Here is an 18,102-nt window from a genome sequence, read left to right on the forward strand (position 1 = left end):
ATACACCTCAAATCCAATTGTGAAACACTCTTTTAGAATCCTGACACAGTTCAGACGAGGTTTTTCTCTCAAAGATTTGCCCACTTGTGCTCCTATAACAAGAAACCACCAGTTCACGCTATCACCTATAGATGGTGCTTTTCATGAATGGGCTAATAGAGGAGTCGCCGCAATAGAAAACCTATTCATTGACAATACTTTTGCATCCTTTGATCAATTAAAGCTTAAATTTAACATTCCAAATTCTCATTTTTTTTAGATTTCTGCAGCTCAGTAGTTTTATATCAAAATCCTCTACTCATTTCCCATCCCAACCACCCGACTCCCTCTTAAACGACATTCTGAAGCTTAACTCAGGCTCCAAAGGGATTATTGGGAACATATACTCCCTACTAAATACATATAATTTTGAACCTTTGGCATCATTAAAGACTCAATGGGAGGGCGATTTGGGGTTTGAACTTCCTGAGAATATCTGGGAAAGGGCTTTAGATAGAATACATTCCTCTTCAATTTGCCTACGACATACGGTTATCCAGTTCAAAGTTATGCATCGCCTGCATTGGTCTAAAGTAAGACTAGCAAAGTTCACTCCTAGTATTGATCCCATTTGTGATCGATGCAGGCAAACACGAGCCACCCTCTTACATATGTTTTGGTTTTGTTCAAAGCTAGACAATTTCTGGCAGTCAATATTTAAAACCTTTTCAGATGTTTTCCGAGTACCTATAGAACCTTCTGCCATTACTGCCATATTTGGAGTAACTCCTCACGACACTCACTTTGACCGCCAGGCGAAGAGTGCGATGGCTTTCGCATCTCTTGTAGCTAGGCGATTGATATTGTTTAAGTGGAAGGAGAAACTCCCCCCAACCTATAAAATGTGGATCAATGACCTTCTACACCACTTGGTATTAGAGAAGATTCGTTACTCTATAAGAGGATGTACTAAAAAATTTTACTCTACATGGAAACCTTTTTTAAGTTATATAGAGAAATTGGATATCATTAATATCGGTGTTTAATATGACTGGTCCTGTATTGTGTATAATCTGCAACCCATAAGGACCGCTTCTGATTACATATTGAATTTTTAACTTTAATTCATTTACTTATTTATTTTACTTTTTATTTATATTTTTTTCTTTAAATTTTATATATATATATATATATTTATATACATTTTTTTCAATATACATTTTTGTATATGTACTTTTGATATGTACAAGTGTCTGCTTATAAGTTCAATCAGTATTGAATTGTCAATTGGTACAGCAATATTGTTGCAGGGATGGGGCTCTGTTGGAGCGAGGGGGGGGGTGATGTTTATATTTGTATTATTTCCGACCACTTAAGTTCCTGTATCTATGTACTTTGTACACTATGTCTTCTTGTATACACATCAATAAAAAGATTTGGAGTAAAAAAAAAGAAAAGAAAAATGAGACGGCGAACAAATGAGCAATTCAAGGTTAAATTAACACATCATTTATTTTGCATGTTTCAAGTAACCTGCAGACATTTGATCAGGCTCAGTGGGAATCATCTCCACCTTTGGGAACTCAAAACTAAACAGTAATGTCTAAACAACGCACACAAAACTAGAACAAAAACAAAACAAGTGAAAATAAATTATTACTAGGTAACACTGCTGCTGAAAGAGACTTAGACGTGTCAGACAGGGGGACGGACAGGGAGAATAATGTTTTTAAAAAAGGTTCAGTATGTTACAAGGCCACATGCTAGCACAGTAGTGGTAACAATACACAACCCAACACAGCTTTGAAAATCGTAGTGTTCTCAGGTCAAATGGTTTTGCATGTATAAATGTTACTCTACATATAAAAGTGTTTTCAGTTGAAGTGCAGTTGTTTTAATCCATCCCCTGTTTATGTGGCGGGAATCTGGGGCAGGCCAAACTCATCCACCAAAACACCGTCCTGAAAACAAAAGAAGAAAGCACTTAAATGATGCATTGGCAAGCAAACAGACCTCTAAACACACACTTAGATTTTCAAGTGTTATTATCTTCTCAGCTGGTTCGTGGATGGATTCAGTCACAGGGTGTGAGAGCTTAGATCAACTTAGATCATGAAACCTGTGTTGTTGACGAGATATAAAAACTTAGATCATGAAACCTGTGTTGTTGACCGTGGAGCTGCGCTCATGGGGAGTATCTAATAAGTAATCTCATGAACTTTGTAGTTTTACCAGTTTCGCCGTCGCATCATGACGCAGTCTAGTGCAGTCGGATTCTCTGAATACCATGGTCATCTTCTCCTAGGGGTTGAGCCATTTTCACTCATAGAAGTTCTGTATGCAACGCAGTTTTGAAGTATTTGTATTTTATATTACATGTAATTGAGTGTGCCTGAAAGCCCTGGTTCGCATCTCCTCCCAGAGTTTCCCAGAGTCGCACGCACACAAAACAGGTATCAAAACATGCGGCTCGGCTGGGATCGGTGTGCTATGACTTTCCTAAGAGTTTCGGCAAACGGTTTTGCCAAAAATCGCATACCAAACAGACTTTGATTCTTCAGCTTTTCAGGTATTTGAGGATCAATGAGACTTAATAAATGCCTGCTTTAACCAAAATGGAAGGTGACTGATGCTTACATCCTTTTTTTTGACATCCTTCCTTTTTGCCAAGGAAGGAAAAAATGAAATGAAGGAAGGAAAAAACGACGAAAGGAAGGAAGGAAGGAAAAAACGACGAGGGAAGGAAGGAAGGAAGGAAGGAAGGAAAACAACGACGAAAGGAAGGAAGAAAAAAACGACGAAAGGAAGGAAGGAAGGAAGGAAAAAACGATAAAAAGGAAGGAAAAACGACGAAAGGAACATGTTGCTAGTAGTCCACCCTAAGGAAAAACGACGAAAGGAACATGTTGCTAGTAGTCCACCCTCTTATACTATGCATAATTTCTGGGCTCTAAGCCGTCTTTATCTTTCAAATGTATGGAGATTTTTAGGTCTGGTTGAACTCTGCTGATCCACTCGATTCCTTGGGTGTATTATGGTTCATAAGTGGCAACTTGAAGCACTGACATGGACAGTTTGTGGGATCAGAAAGGAACACACAGGACAAAACACAGACTACTGAATGATGACAATTGACTTTAAAAGGGCCTTTAGTTGACTGTATCACGTTTAATTACATTTTATTTTGTCTTTGTTTAGTTTGAGATTTTAGTTCATTGTTATTGTTTGTTTTAAATGTGTTGCTGCTTTATTGTAAAGCACGTTGTAACTGAAAGTGGACTTTGAGTACATAGTGCCATGTCTGAAAAACACCATAAGGTGTCCAGTTGACCCTGATGATGTTATATTGTGTTAGTGACAGGTTACTGTTACTCTTTAAGAGTTTCAACACTGAGGTGCGGCAGGTGTTGTAAACTGTGATGTTCAGGCAGTTTAGTAAAGCAACAATAACAAAGCTACATGGTGTGATCACTGAGTCCATGCAAACACAATACAGAGCAGGTCAGCAGTATATACCACATAGAAGTGGTGTACATTATCTGAAAGCTGAGAACCTTGAGATTAATTTGAGATGTAGATTTTAGTCAGAAATCTGTAATACATGTTCAAATATTGAGAGTTTACGGTCTTAGCACGTTACAATTTAAGTATATAATGACCAATTCCATGCTCTAATATGTCTGCTGTGTTTGTTGCAGCTGTTTTTCGGTTGATACATATTCTTACACAGATTTGGTGCAAGTTTAAACGCACCCTCACTGACAGCAGACCATGTGCGGCACTGTCAAAAACATTCATGACCACTGCTGAAGCTCTTCTCCAGCAAACAATTTACAGTCCAACAAAACTCATAATTAACACTCAAGTAACACTAGGCTATGTGGTCCAGGTCATTTTATATCATGAGGTCAAGTTTCAATAAATAGTCTGCTACAGCCTCTGAAAGACTGTAATGTTGGCCGCAGACATCAATATTGACAAACAGTGAAGCAAAACTTTTAAAAGTTTTCTATTTTATTTGTTTTATTTTTTGGTGTTTGTTTTTTTTTTTCTTTTCAATTTAAATTAATTAAATTAAATTATGGGAAACCAGAGCACCTGGAGAAAACCCTTAGACACAGTCATGTACACTTGACTCATTGCTAGCATTGGGTCTGTCAGCTGCAGCGTTAATCAGGGCACAGCAACGCTTCAGCCAAGCCAGCATTTTTTTTTCAATTTTAATTAAATAAATTGTGGGGAGACCAGAGCACCTGGAGAAAACCCTTAGACAGTCATGTACACTTGACTCATTGCTAGCATTGGGTCTGTCAGCTGCAGCTGTAATCAGGGAAGCAACGCTTCAGCCAAGCCAGCATTTTTTTTTTTTTCAATTTAAATTAAATAAATTGTGGGAGAACCAGGCACCCTGGAGAAAACCCTGAGGCACAGTCATATATGTTTGCAATTATATGTACTGTGCCAACAATACAATGCTGCATCCTCACTTGATGACATCTAACGGCAGCAGCGAATTAGAGACATGGCCATTCCGGAGAAGGCCTGTCTGACCCTCTTTAACCACTTGTTCTTGGTTTTGACTTCGACAAAGTCACTTGGATTGGTACTGGTGCCAGTAGCAGCAGCCTCATCTTGCCATTCTTGGATTAGTGGTCTGTTACCATTGCCGGCAGAGTTCTATCAGTTACGGTTTCAGGTCTGTAACTCGGGCCTGTAGCAGTGGCTTCAATGATGGTTATCCCTTATATTATCCATAGTGGTTTCTTTATCTTTACCTGACATCACAGGGGGCTTGGAGGTGGAGAAGGCCCGTCTGATCCTCTTTAACCACTTGTTCTTGGTTTTGACTTCGACAAAGTCACTTGGATTGTTACTGGTGCCAGCAGCAGCAGCCTCATCTTGGCAAGCTTGGATTGGTGGTCTGTTACCATTGCCGGCAGTTCTATCAGTTACAGTTTCAGGCCTGTAACTCGGGCCTGTAGCAGATGGTATTCCATTATTATTATCCATAGTGGTTTCTTTATCTTTACCTGACATCACAGGGGGCTTGGAGCTGGAGAAGGCCCGTCTGATCCTCTTTAACCACTTCTTCTTTGTTTTGACTTTAACAAAGTCACTTGGATTATTATTGTTGCCAGCAGGGACAGCTTCAGCTAAGCCAGCTTGGGCTGGTGGTTCATTGCCAGCATTGGTTCTGTCAGCTGCGGCTGTGACTCTGTAATCAGGGACAGCAGCAGCAGCTTCAGCTGAGCGAGCTTGGGCTGGTGGTTCATCACCTTGGCCAGCAGTTCTTCTGTCAGCTGTGGCTGCTGTGCTGAACCTGGGGAAATCAGCAAGAGCTTCAGCTAAGCCAGCTTCGGCTGGTGGTCCATCTTCATTGCCAGCATTGGTTCTGGCAGTTGCGGCTGCAGGTCTGTAATCAGGGTCAGCAACAGCTTCAGCTAAGCCAGCTTGGGCTGGTGGTCCATCTTCATTGCCAGCAACACTTCTGTCAGCTGCGGCTGCAACTTTGTCATTAGGGACAGCAGCGGCAGCTTCAGCTGAGCCAGCTTGGGCTGGTGGTTCATCACCTTTGCCAGCAGTTCTTCTGTCAGCTGTGGCTGCTGTGCTGAACCTGGGGAAATCAGCAAGAGCTTCAGCTAAGCCAGCTTCGGCTGGTGGTTCATTGTCATTGCCAGCAGGAGTTCTATCAGTTACGGCTGCAGGTCTGTAACTCGGGCCTGCAGCAGTGGCTTTATCCAATTGCATTCCATTATTAGTATCCGTAGGGGTGTCTTCCTCATCTGGACATGGGTCTTTCGATGAATAAATGGTTGACATTACAGGGAGCATGGATCCAGCTGTTGGCTGCTCCCGCTGGCAGTTTTCAATAATAAGGCGGGCTGATTTCACATAATTGTTTTGAATGTGACTACCAAAGTGATCCATTGTGATAAAAGAGTGCTCTAAAGCATCGCCTGGTGTAATTCTTATTTCAGGGTCCACACGCAGCATAGATTTGATGAGGCTTAAAAAGGCCTGTGCATCAAGAAACTCGGCGAAATCCTTCAGTTCTCCAATGGTGTCCACAATGTCATCAAGTCCAGTAAAGGTGGTAGAAATTCCTTGACATTCTGTGATAACTGAGCCTGTTGTGACGATATATTCACTGGGTGTTTTCATCCTCCATGGGGCAAAACGGGAGAAACTGTCCTTAGTGAAAATTTCTCCGGTACGCAATCCAAGGTTTAACAGACGATCATCAGGCTGACCTAGCATCTGCACGATGAGTCTCATCACCTCATACTCAGATCTAGATGGATACAGGTTCTCGGCCAGTAACAAGAAAGCCACAATGCAGCCAAGTGACCACATATCAACTGCTGCATCTGGTGGGAGGCCCAGGATGATCTCTGGGGCTCTGTAGCCAGTAGGTTGAATAATCTTGCCACACTTCAATTCAGAAACTGGCCTGGCCAGACCAAAATCAATTAATTTCAGCTTGAAAGGCTGCAACTCATGATTTACTAACATTATATTGTCAGGTTTAATGTCTGTGTGTGCCACACCAATGTTTCTGAGGGTGTTTAGAGCCACTAGCATCTGTTGTGTGATTACTCTAACCTCAGATAAACTTAGTGGAACCCAAGCCCTCTCATATAACAGATCAAAAAGATTTTGGTCAAGCATTTCAAATATCAAACAATCATATCTCTCATGTGAGAAAAGTTCAATAAATGTAATGAAGTTATTCTTGTTGACGTCAAGCTTTTGGAGTTTTTGAAGGATAGTAAACTCACGAAAACATACCTGAGACATGTATTTAGGCATTATTTTTATGGCCAAATTCTCCCTAGTGTGCAAGTTTATGCAGTCGGCTACTTTTCCGAAACCCCCCTTCCCTATAAACCCATTTATCTTGAATCTGCTAGATTGACTGTACAGAATGTCTTCTATATGAAGATCTACTTTATCATTTTTAGTGGTTTGTTCACACACTGGAAATGAGTTAGAAATGGATGATTCATTCCAACTTATCACTTCACCTGGCAATAACATGAACTTGGAGTCAGCTGTTGTCAGGACGGGTGAATTCTCATCATTGGCGTCATTAATGTCACCACCTGTGATAAAGCAGTGCCGTAAAGCCTCAGTCGGGGTGATTCTCTTTTCAGGATCTAATTGAAGCAAAGATTTGAGGAGGCTTAAAAAGGCCTGTGTATCCTTACAATCAGAATCCTTCTTCATTGCTACACAGATGTCGTCAAGACTTGTAAATGTGTCAGAAATTCCACTGATTATTCCAGTCTCATAGCCTGTTCTGAGGTTGTACTCATCTGGTGAATTCAACCTCCACGAAGCACAAGAGGAGTCTTGGGTCCTGTTAAAATATGTCTCGGTATACATCCCAGTGTTCAGCAGGTGATCATCAGGTTGACCTTGCATTTGCACAATGATTCTCATCATCTGATATTGGCAATATACAAAACAACTTTTCTTTGCATCCTTCATTTTTTGTCAAGGAAGGAAAAATAACAGAAAGAAGGAAGGAAAAACGACAAGGGAAGAAGGAAGGAAAACGACGAAGAAGAAAGGAAGGAAGGAAGGAAGGGAAGGAAGGAAGGAAAAACGACGAAAGGAAGGAAGAAAAAAACGCGAAGGAAGAGGAAGGAAAAAACGACAGAAGGAAAAGGAAGGAAGGAAGGAAGGAAGGAGGAAGGAAAACATAAAAAGGAAGGAAAAACGACAAAAGGAACATGTTGTAGTAGTCCACCTCTCTTATACTATGCATATTTCTGGCTCTAAGCCGTCTTATCTTTCAATATGTTGGAATTTTTAGGTCTGTTGAACTCTGCTGACCACTGATTCCTTGGGTGATTATGGTTCATAAGTGGCAAACTTGAAGCACTGACATGGACAGTTTGTGGGATCAGAAAGGAACACACAGGACAAAACACAGACTATGAATGATGACAATTGACTTTAAAAGGGCCTTTAGTTGACTGTATATCACGTTTAATACATTTATTTTGTCTTTGTTTAGTTTAGATTTTAGTTCATTGTTTATGGTTTTGTTTAAAGTGTTGCTGCTTTATTGTAAAGCACGTTGTAACTGAAAGTGGACTTTGAGTACATGTTCATGTCTAAAAAACCCCATAAGGTGTCCCATTGACCCTGATGATGTTACTATTGTGTTAGTGACAGGTTAACGTTCCTCTTAAGAGTTTCAACACTGAGTGTCGGCAGGTGTTGTAAACTGTGGATTGTTCAGGCAGTTTAGTAAAGCAACAATAACAAAGCTACATGGTGTGGATCACTGAGTCCATGCAAACACAATACAGAGCAGGTCAGCAGATATACCACATAGAAGTGGTGTACATTACTGAAAGCTGAGAACCTGAGATTAATTTGAGATGTAGATTTAGTCAGAAATCTGTAATACATGTTCAAAATTGAGAGTTTCGGTCTTAGCACGTTTACAATTTAAGTAATAATGACCATTCCATGCTCTAAATGGTTCCTGCTGTTTGTTGGCAGCGTGTTTTTCGGTTGATACATATCTAACACAGATTTGGTGCAAGTTTTAAACGCACCCCACGGACAGCAGACAATGTCGGCACGGTCAAAAACATTCATGACACGGCTGAAGCTCTTCTCCAGCAAACAGTTACAGTCCAACAAAACTCATAATTACACTCAAGTAACACTAGGCTATGTGGTCCAGGTCATTTATAATCATGAGGGTCAAGTTTCAATAAATAGCTGCTACAGCCTCTGAAAGACTGTAATGTTGGCCGCAGACATCAATAGGACAAAAGTGAAGCAAAACTTTTAAAATGTTTCTATTTTATTTGTTTTATTTTTTGGTGTTGTTTGTTTTTTTTTTCTTTTCAATTTAATTAATTAAATTAAATTATGGGAGAACCGAGCACCTGGAGAAAACCCTTAGACACTCCATGTACACTTGACTCATTGCAGCATTGGTCTGTCAGCTGCAGCGTGAATCAGGACCAGCAACGCTTCAGGCCAAGCCAGCATTTTTTTTTCAATTTAATTAAATAAATTGTGGAGAACCAGAGCACCTGGAGAAAACCCTTAGACAAAGTCATGTACACTTGACCATTGCTAGCATGGGTCTGTCAGCTGCGCTGTAATCAGGGAAGCAACGCTTCAAGCCAAGCCAGATTTTTTTTTTTTTCATTTAAATTAAATAAATTGTGGGGAGAACCAGAGCACCGGGAGAAAACCCTGAGGCACAGTCATATATGTTTGCAATTATATGTACTGTGCCAACAAATACAAGGCGCATCCTCACTTGATGACATCCTAAGCAGCAGCGAATTAGAGACATGGGCCATTCCGGAGAAGCCCTGGTCTGACCCTCTTTAACCACTTGTTTCTTGGTTTTGACTTCGACAAAGTCACTTGGATTGGTACTGGTGCCAGAGCAGCAGCCTCACTTGCCATCTTGGATTAGTGGTCTGTTACCATGCCGGCAGGAGTTCTATCAGTTACGTTTTCAGTCTTGTAACTCGGGCCTGTAGCAATGGCTTAATGGTTGTCCATTATTATTATCCATAGTGGTTTCTTTATCTTACCTGACATCAAGGGGCTTGGAGTGGAGAAGGCCCGTCTGATCCCTTTAACCACTTGTTTTCTTGTTTTTGACTTCGACAAAGTCATTGGAGTTACTGGGGCCAGCAGCAGCAGCCCTCATCTTGGCAACTTGGATTGGTGGTCTGTTTACATTGCCGGCAGTGTCTACAGTTACGTCAGGCCGTGTAACTCGTGGCCGCTGTAGGCAGATGGTGAAGTCCATTAGATTAACCATGGAGAATAATGTTTTTAAAAAAGGTTCAGTATGTTACAAGGCCACATGCTAGCACAGTAGTGGTAACAATACACAACCCAACACAGCTTTGAAAATCGTAGTGTTCTCAGGTCAAATGGTTTTGCATGTATAAATGTTACTCTACATATAAAAGTGTTTTCAGTTGAAGTGCAGTTGTTTTAATCCATCCCCTGTTTATGTGGCGGGAATCTGGGGCAGGCCAAACTCATCCACCAAAACACCGTCCTGAAAACAAAAGAAGAAAGCACTTAAATGATGCATTGGCAAGCAAACAGACCTCTAAACACACACTTAGATTTTCAAGTGTTATTATCTTCTCAGCTGGTTCGTGGATGGATTCAGTCACAGGGTGTGAGAGCTGTGTGTAAACAACCTTACATAATAGAAAGGTTTCACACATTTTTGCCCTATTTAATTTGATTCAATACCAACTTCTCTACTGTATACACCCACTCTACGTGTTGACGAGATATTAAAACTTAGATCATGAAACCCGTGTTGTTGACGAGATATAAAAACTTAGATCATGAAACCTGTGTTGTTGACCGTGGAGCTGCGCTCATGGGGAGTATCTAATAAGTAATCTCATGAACTTTGTAGTTTTACCAGTTTCGCCGTCGCATCATGACGCAGTCTAGTGCAGTCGGATTCTCTGAATACCATGGTCATCTTCTCCTAGGGGTTGAGCCATTTTCACTCATAGAAGTTCTGTATGCAACGCAGTTTTGAAGTATTTGTATTTTATATTACATGTAATTGAGTGTGCCTGAAAGCCCTGGTTCGCATCTCCTCCCAGAGTTTCCCAGAGTCGCACACACACAAAACAGGTATCAAAACATGCGGCTCAGCTGGGATCGGTGTGCTATGACTTTCCTAAGAGTTTCGGCAAACGGTTTTGCCAAAAATCGCCAAAAACCACGCCAAAAAAATTAATGGGTGTGTATTGCGAGAATTTTCAAGAGATAGAGTGAGTGATGTCATCACCAGAGTGGAGAGGGAGAGGAAAATCTGTCTAAAAATAAATTTGTTAACTGCGATTGTGGCCGCAAATGTCAAGTTACAGAAATCATTTATTGCTAGAAACTTAGGAAAATTTGTCGTCTCACTCACTTCAACAGATACTTTAACAGACTTTGGTTCTTCAGCTTTTCAGGTATTTGAGGATCAATGAGACTTCAATAAATGCCTGCTTTAACCAAAATGGAAGGTGGAAGGTCAACGATCTTTTTTTTGTCATTTTATTGAAATGCCTTATTGAACTGAATGTAGAGATAATGACAGTAATGATGCTGTTACCTTCTTTATTTATTTAAAAATATTAAAAAAAACACGAGGGAAGAAAGAAAGGAAGGAAAAAAACAAGGGAAGAAAGGAAGGAAGGAAAAAACGACGAAAGGAAAGAAGGAGCTATAAAAGGAAGGAAGGAAAAAAAACGCGAAGGAAGGAAGAAAAAAACAACGAAAGGAAGGAAGGAAGGAAAAAACAACGAAATGAAGGAAGGAAAAAACGACGAAGGAAGGAAGAAAAAAACTACGACAGGAAGGAAGAAAAAAAATACGACAGGAAGGAGGGAAGGAAGGAAAAAAATTACGGAAGGAAGGAAGGAAGTAAGGAAAAAACAACAAAATGAGGAAGGAAAAAACGACGAAGGAAGGAAGAAAGGAAGGAAGGAAGGAAGTAAGGAAAAAACAACAAAATGAAGGAAGGAAAAAACTACGAAAGGATGGAAGGAAGGAAGGAAGGAAGGAAGGAAGGAAGGAAGGAAAAAACAACAAAAGGAAGGAGGGAAGGAAGGAAAAAAACTTTGCTTGTTGTATTAATACTGAATTTACTGAGCAGTGTCAGTACTAATGTATGGGGGCGACGGGGCCAGAGTCAGGCACACTCAAAATTTCTTTAGAAATGTTCTCGTTTCTTGTTAGTTATGTTGAATTTACCTACTGACTTATAATTAGCTTTTATAATTACCTTGTAAAATATGATTTGTTCATGGTAGTTAAACAAATCAACCTGCGGCAATATTAAAATAAACACTGAATAATTTTAGTCCGGCAACTCACAAATGATTATTTTGTGAAAGTAATATATACATAGTGTTGTTATAAAATAGGAAACAATGAGCAGATCATTGAGGATGGTGATAACAACTACTGTATGTGTCACATAGCACCTTGGTCCTTAGTGTCTCGTTTCACTGTGTACTGTGTATATGGCTGAAATGACCCACTTGACTTGACTTGAGATTAACAATAGATTTATTCAAGAGTTTTTCTGTTGTGGCATCATTTTGGGAAACTCTAACAGAGTTAACACAGACTGCCAAAATCCTGAATTTAGTATTTGTGCTGTATGTCTACCAACTACAGCAGGGGACGGGAACCTATGGCTCGCGAGCCAGATGTGACTGCATCTGGCTCGCAGACAGGGGTGAAAGTAAGCCGGTACAGTCCGGTACTGCGTACCACTAAAACATTCCTCATTCAGAACTAGTCACGGACGCACTCTGGGTCAGAAAATAGATCCGCTAGCAATGTGCAGTCTTGAAAACTACTTTGTTTGTTTGTTTAAAAATTCATTTGAACTCATTCCGAATAGTTTCTGAAGTGTCCATGCTCTTCCTCTCCCCCTCCCTCGGAGAGAGAGCCCGGTGGTCTCCTTTGCGCCCAGCCTTCGACAAGTCACATTAATGTTATGAAGTATTTTATTTATTATTGGTTAGCTTCAGTATAACAACATTATTAAAAAGAATAAATTCAGAGACTTATTATACTCTAAAAGTATTGGTCTGGCTTAAAAATGCACGCATTTATTTGTATTCAGTGTTAAAAAATATTATATGGCTCTCACGGAAATACATTTTAAAATACGTGGTTTTCATGGCTCTCTCAGCCAAAAAGGTTCCCGACCCCTGAACTACAGTATAGAGCATTACCAAGACTCGCAACATGCCTGTAAAAACCAATATGTACCACAGACACGAGGAGGGTAACGTGGATTTGTCTTGAATGTATATATCAGTATGTTTAGCATTTAAAACAAGCGAGAGTGCACCTGTGATATTTCATTGATACAAAGAAATGGTACGTGGAGTGTTTTAGCTTTTTCATACATAGTCAGTGGACTAATTTGCCTAGCCTTTGCAGGTGGAAAGACTGTGGTAGAAATAAAGACAACAAGCTGAATTAACCCTTAAACCCTAAAAGCAGTTCGTGGAACTGAAAAGAGCTTCCAAGCATTGCATGAACGCACGACACTGACTGTGTTTTTTCAAATAAAAAAATATGATGAAAGGGGTTATCACTGTTGGTTATTTCTCTGTGCTTTCTTACAATAATGAAGTGAACTGAAACAAGTGGTTGCTTTTGTTTGAAAAATATGAAATATTTGAAATGTAATCTCTCCAATCTGTGACTTCACTATAATGTCAGTCATCACTGCGCTCCACGGTGCTCTGAAGACTGTTACCTTGTTTGTCTTGCTGTCGCTGGGGATTCCTTCGGGAATGGACGGGGCAGCTGAGGCCTCGTCCAGATACGAGCTGTCATCATCCAGCAGCAGCTCATCGCCCAGCGCGTCCAGCTCTGAAACCGGTTACACTGTGTTCGTAAACACTTTTCACTCAAAAAAGATCAAACACGTTCATGTTTATGTACTAAGTATTTTGTGTAATTTGATTATTAAATGATGATTAGTAAAGCTAATGTTTGTCTTTGTTACATTCTACTAAATACTTTTTACTACAGCAGGGCTGTTTGTTTGTCCGGAGTTGTTTTCTGTGGTTTGAAACTTTGCGCATAACTATGCCGTGGGCAGCTTTTAGGAACTAAAACAATGAGCTGCTTATTTCAGACCCCAGACAATAATTTCCCTCTTCAATTGTTTCTTTTATTTGTCTGGCACAATGAGTTTTCTTAGAATGGTAGACAGAAGGCGCCTCTGCCTGTTTCTCCATTTAAAACTTTCAATTTAAACAGACAAATTGGGTCCAAAATCAGAGGCGTAATCCTGTGAAGTCAAGCTTTTATAAACCATATAGGCAAAAAAAGGCCTATCCCGGTTTTGTATATACACACAAAAGTGAGTCGGGTATACCTGCTTCAAGATCGTCCTCGTCTATCTCTGGAGTGCCGTAGCTGCGGCTCAGGGCCTCTTGTACTTCGCTGGCGTCCTCCATCATGTCCTCAAGCTGATCCTGTAAATCCTGCGAGTTCAAAAACATGTGATCACCTTTAACGTGTCGCATTTCTCACTGAAACAACTTACGACCAACCGGATGAGATGCAGATTCACCTGCTTTTGTTTGGTGTTGTTTGTATTTGGTGTCAGGAGATTTTAGTGTACAGCTTTCGGAGCAAATAATCATTTATCAATGGAAGGCATCAGGACAGATTTAAGCATATATGTGAGAAAGTCTTCAGACTACGTATTTTACCTTTGAATGTTGACATCAGACCATATTTGATTGAAACGGGAGTGAGGAACAGTTTTAGAATTTTGAATTATAAAACTGTATTGAATCCCCACTCTGCTGTGTACGTCTGACATACTTGAAATATTTTGAAAAATGAAAAAATTACTTGGTCTTTTGTTAGTTTTGATAACTGGTGTGTCCTAATCTATCAATACAGAACTGCTGAGTGATAACAGAAACATTGTAGGCGTGTGTAACAAACATACGTCAATCTGATCAAGTTTGACATCCTTGTAAGCCCTTTTCATTTCCTTTGCACCGATCTTCATGGCCTCCACCTGGGAACAGAAAATGCATCATAGAACGTGTTTTTAGTCACTGGTGAAAAAGGAGCGCAGCAGCACTGCATGTTTTCTCAAATGTAAAACATGTAAGTATGACAAGAAGCTGATCGTATACGTTTAATATCAAGCTGCAGTATCGTAAACCACTTTTTACAAGAACCAGTGTTCTTGTAAAGTCGTGTGACTCTTACTGTTGTCTTGGTGTCCTTTAATGTCTGGATTGTGTAGTTTGCCTGCTCCATGTTAAAAGACTGCTGAGCCAGCTGCTCTCTTTGCCCTTCATACCTGAAAACAAAAACAGTCTGTATTAAAGCATTCGCATTGTTTCTTTTCTTGAAGCTCATTTTGCATTTCAGCCTTAATACTGGATTTCTGAAGCTGATATGTTTTGATATTTGAATGTTTATTTGACGGTTTAGACTTTTAATAAATCGCAAAGCAAATATCTTTTTCTATTACTGATACCCTTTTTTTCAGCATCATGAACAACAGCTAACCTAGATGACCTCTTGATGAAGAGCAGAGCATATTCAGCCGGAGACTCCTGCAACTCCACTGTAAAAAATGTAATGGACGTTTTTTGCACAAGAGTTACATATATATTCTGACATAGGTAGAGCTATATGTTCTTTCTTCCCTTAGACTTTTTAAATTCTATTTATTATTCTATTATTCTATTTTATCTGTCCTGAGCTGGAACTGACATTTCATTGAGTTTTATTCCGTTTTGGCGGAGATTACATTTTGACTGGCGACTCTTTTTTCTGACAGTGTTTCTGCACCACCACTCAGCGAAAGGGACATCCTGCCTGTCTCTGATCGGCCAGTACTCGTTGCCTTCATTGAGTTCGAGTTGGTTTAGGCATGAGGGCTGAGATTGGTCAAGACGAGAGCAAGAAATGTCAGCCAATCACAGGCAAAACCGACTTTTAATCCAGAAGACTGCAGCTTGGCTCAGCCAATAACTTTATTTTTATAATGCAACTTAAACACGATGACGCTGCGGACCTGAACATGAAGACATTTTCTTTATCCGGACCTCCTGAACTCATAATTGACTACCCCTGGTCTATAGCATAAATAAGCATTTCTGTGCAGCAATATCTCGATGCAGCACTTAAAAGATGTTCAAATGCATCTTCATATGTCTCTGACTCTATATCAGACAGTACAGGACTCACATCCTCTTCTGCTTCAGGACTCTCATCGCCTTTTGTTTCACCATGTTCTGCATTTAAAAAAAGGAACACATGAGATTAAAGTTACAATACATTCATAACAACTCCTAAGGTTGACCTGGTGTGTGTGTGTGTGTGTGTGTGTGTGTGTGTGTGTGTGTGTGTGTGTGTGTGTGTGTGTGTGCATGTATGTGTGTGTGTGTGTTACCTTCGAGGGCCCATCTCTCATCTTCTTCATCTGATCCTTGTACTTCATCAGTTCAGCGTCTAGTCTGCTGATCTTCTTCTCTATGGACTCTGCCCTCGCATCCACCTGACGGAGAAGAAGGAGAAGCCATTACAGCTGTTATAAAAATTATATACTGGGGTGCAGATGTTTTAACTCTTATATAGAGTCTTCTGCATGTCTCGTGTACTTTCCTTATCTGGCATGTGTTTGCTGAGGCTGGCAGGGAGAGATAATTAAAAAATAGTTCAAGGAAAAGAGAGACAGGTTAAGGGAAGTGTCATTTTGGACAAGAAACATAATGCTCATTACTAAGCGGAAAACCAAAAAAAGGATTGTTAGTGGGAAGATGTCCGAGAGAACCCATTTTCACGTTCCTCAGGGATGACTGAAGCTGTGTTCAGTACTACATGTTACTGTAAGTTTCCAGGGCTAGTAATCTTACTGTTACCTATCTCAGAACAAAGGAGGTATAAGTGGTGCTGCTAATGTTTCAAGTTTTTCATCTAAGTACTTTACCAGATAATGATATGTAGGCTTAATATTGTGTAGGCTAAGCCCATATTGTATAGCTTTTAAAAATATTTTATGTTGCTTAATGTTTCACATGCAACAGGTGAGCCAGTGCACAATTATTTTTTTTATGTATTTCAATTTTCTGTGCAGAATTTATTTTGGTTAAATGCCATATCTGTGCCGTATCCCAACTGGTACAATAAAACATTAGTTGAGGAATATAACATGCATTTTTTATTCAGTATATAAGCAATATTTAGCTTTATGTTAAAGACACCATGAGAAATATATGTTCTCAGGAAAAAAGCCGCTTATCAGTTAATCGTTAATCGATCGATAAGGTCAATCAACTAACAATCAATGAATTAATCGATAATTTGCATCCCTAATAAGAACCAAATGTTAGAGCTCCTCAGGGAGCCTTTTCCCTGTAACCAAGTGTCATTTTGGACAGGAAACATAATGCTCATTACAAAGCGGAAAACCAAAAAAGAATTGTTAGTGGGGAGGTGTCCAAAAAATTGTATAAGAACCAAATGTTAGAGCTCCTCAGGTAGCCTTTTCTCTGTAACCAAGTGTCATTTTGGACAAGAAACATAACGCTCATTACTAAGCGGAAAACCAAAAAAGGATTGTTAGTGGGGAGGTGTCCAAAAAATTGTATAAGAACCAAATGTTAGAGCTCCTCAGGGAGCCTTTTCTCTGTAACCAAGTGTCATTTTGGATAAGAAACATAATGCTCATTACTAAGCGGAAAACCAAAAAAGGATTGTTAGTGGGGAGGTGTCCAAAAAAATTGTATAAGAACCAAATGTTAGAGCTCCTCAGGGAGCCTTTTCTCTGTAACCTCTTGTGTGTGTTGCACCGTTAAACGCTCCTTCTTGTACAAGAATAATAAATCCAACATAAACTTTGAATCCTTATTCAAGGGTTCTTCCTTAAAATCCCCGTAACAACAGCGGCCTGCCCTGTGATGTGATGTGATGTGATGTGATGGAGGATAGCTGCAGGGCTAACAGCCTTTCAGATAAATAACGGGGTCGTGGGGTAAAATAAATCTGCCTCTCGCTGTAAAAATGACTTTGCTTCAGTGGGAAGTGCTTCCTAATTGTCTCTTGGTGGCTAACTAGCACGGTTTGCTTTTTGTGGCCGTGCTATCTTAGTAACGGCACCGTTAGATCACATAACAACAACAACAACAAGCACTCACATTCCCGATACAGTCCGACAGATTGGGAGGAGGCGCCTTTGGCTTCCCGCGTCCGAATATTCTGTTCATTTTGTTCTGTTGTTTCCTTCCTAACCGTGTAAATGTCACGCAGCCTTCAGCTTTTCCTCAGATAGAAAACACACAAAAAAACATCAGATCATCGAGAGGACGACTCCATTGAAGACACACACAGGAAGCAACGGTGCGCACGCAAACGGCTCCCATTGGTTGGCGTAAACGGTTCTGACCAATCAGAGGGCGTCGACACGCGGCTGCCCCCCTGTGGTGAGCACGAGGAGCGCAGCTTCAGTAAAAACCCATTGTCCACATACACACAGCGTTACTTCAGCCTTTGTTACACCTCCACACTGCAGATATATGAGAGCACTGAACGAGGTTAAGATTA

General features: G+C 40.2%; 1 protein-coding gene across 1 annotated transcript; it reads right to left on the bottom strand.

The window, feature by feature from the left end:
* Nucleotides 1-9,800: 9,800 nt before the first annotated feature.
* On the bottom strand, nt 9,801-17,916 carry chmp5a (charged multivesicular body protein 5a). Its single transcript, XM_027272475.1, has 8 exons — nt 17,697-17,916; nt 15,953-16,057; nt 15,748-15,794; nt 14,758-14,851; nt 14,489-14,560; nt 13,904-14,012; nt 13,277-13,392; nt 9,801-10,036 (listed from the first exon to the last, which is right to left on the bottom strand). Exons 1-8 carry the CDS (start codon nt 17,763-17,765, stop codon nt 9,986-9,988), a joined length of 663 nt encoding a protein of 220 aa, XP_027128276.1. The 5' UTR covers nt 17,766-17,916; the 3' UTR covers nt 9,801-9,985.
* Between the last annotated feature and the right edge of the window lie 186 nt (nt 17,917-18,102).

This window comes from Larimichthys crocea, chromosome II (assembly GCF_000972845.2).
Source record: "Larimichthys crocea isolate SSNF chromosome II, L_crocea_2.0, whole genome shotgun sequence".
In the NCBI taxonomy this organism is placed as follows: Eukaryota; Metazoa; Chordata; class Actinopteri; family Sciaenidae; genus Larimichthys; species Larimichthys crocea.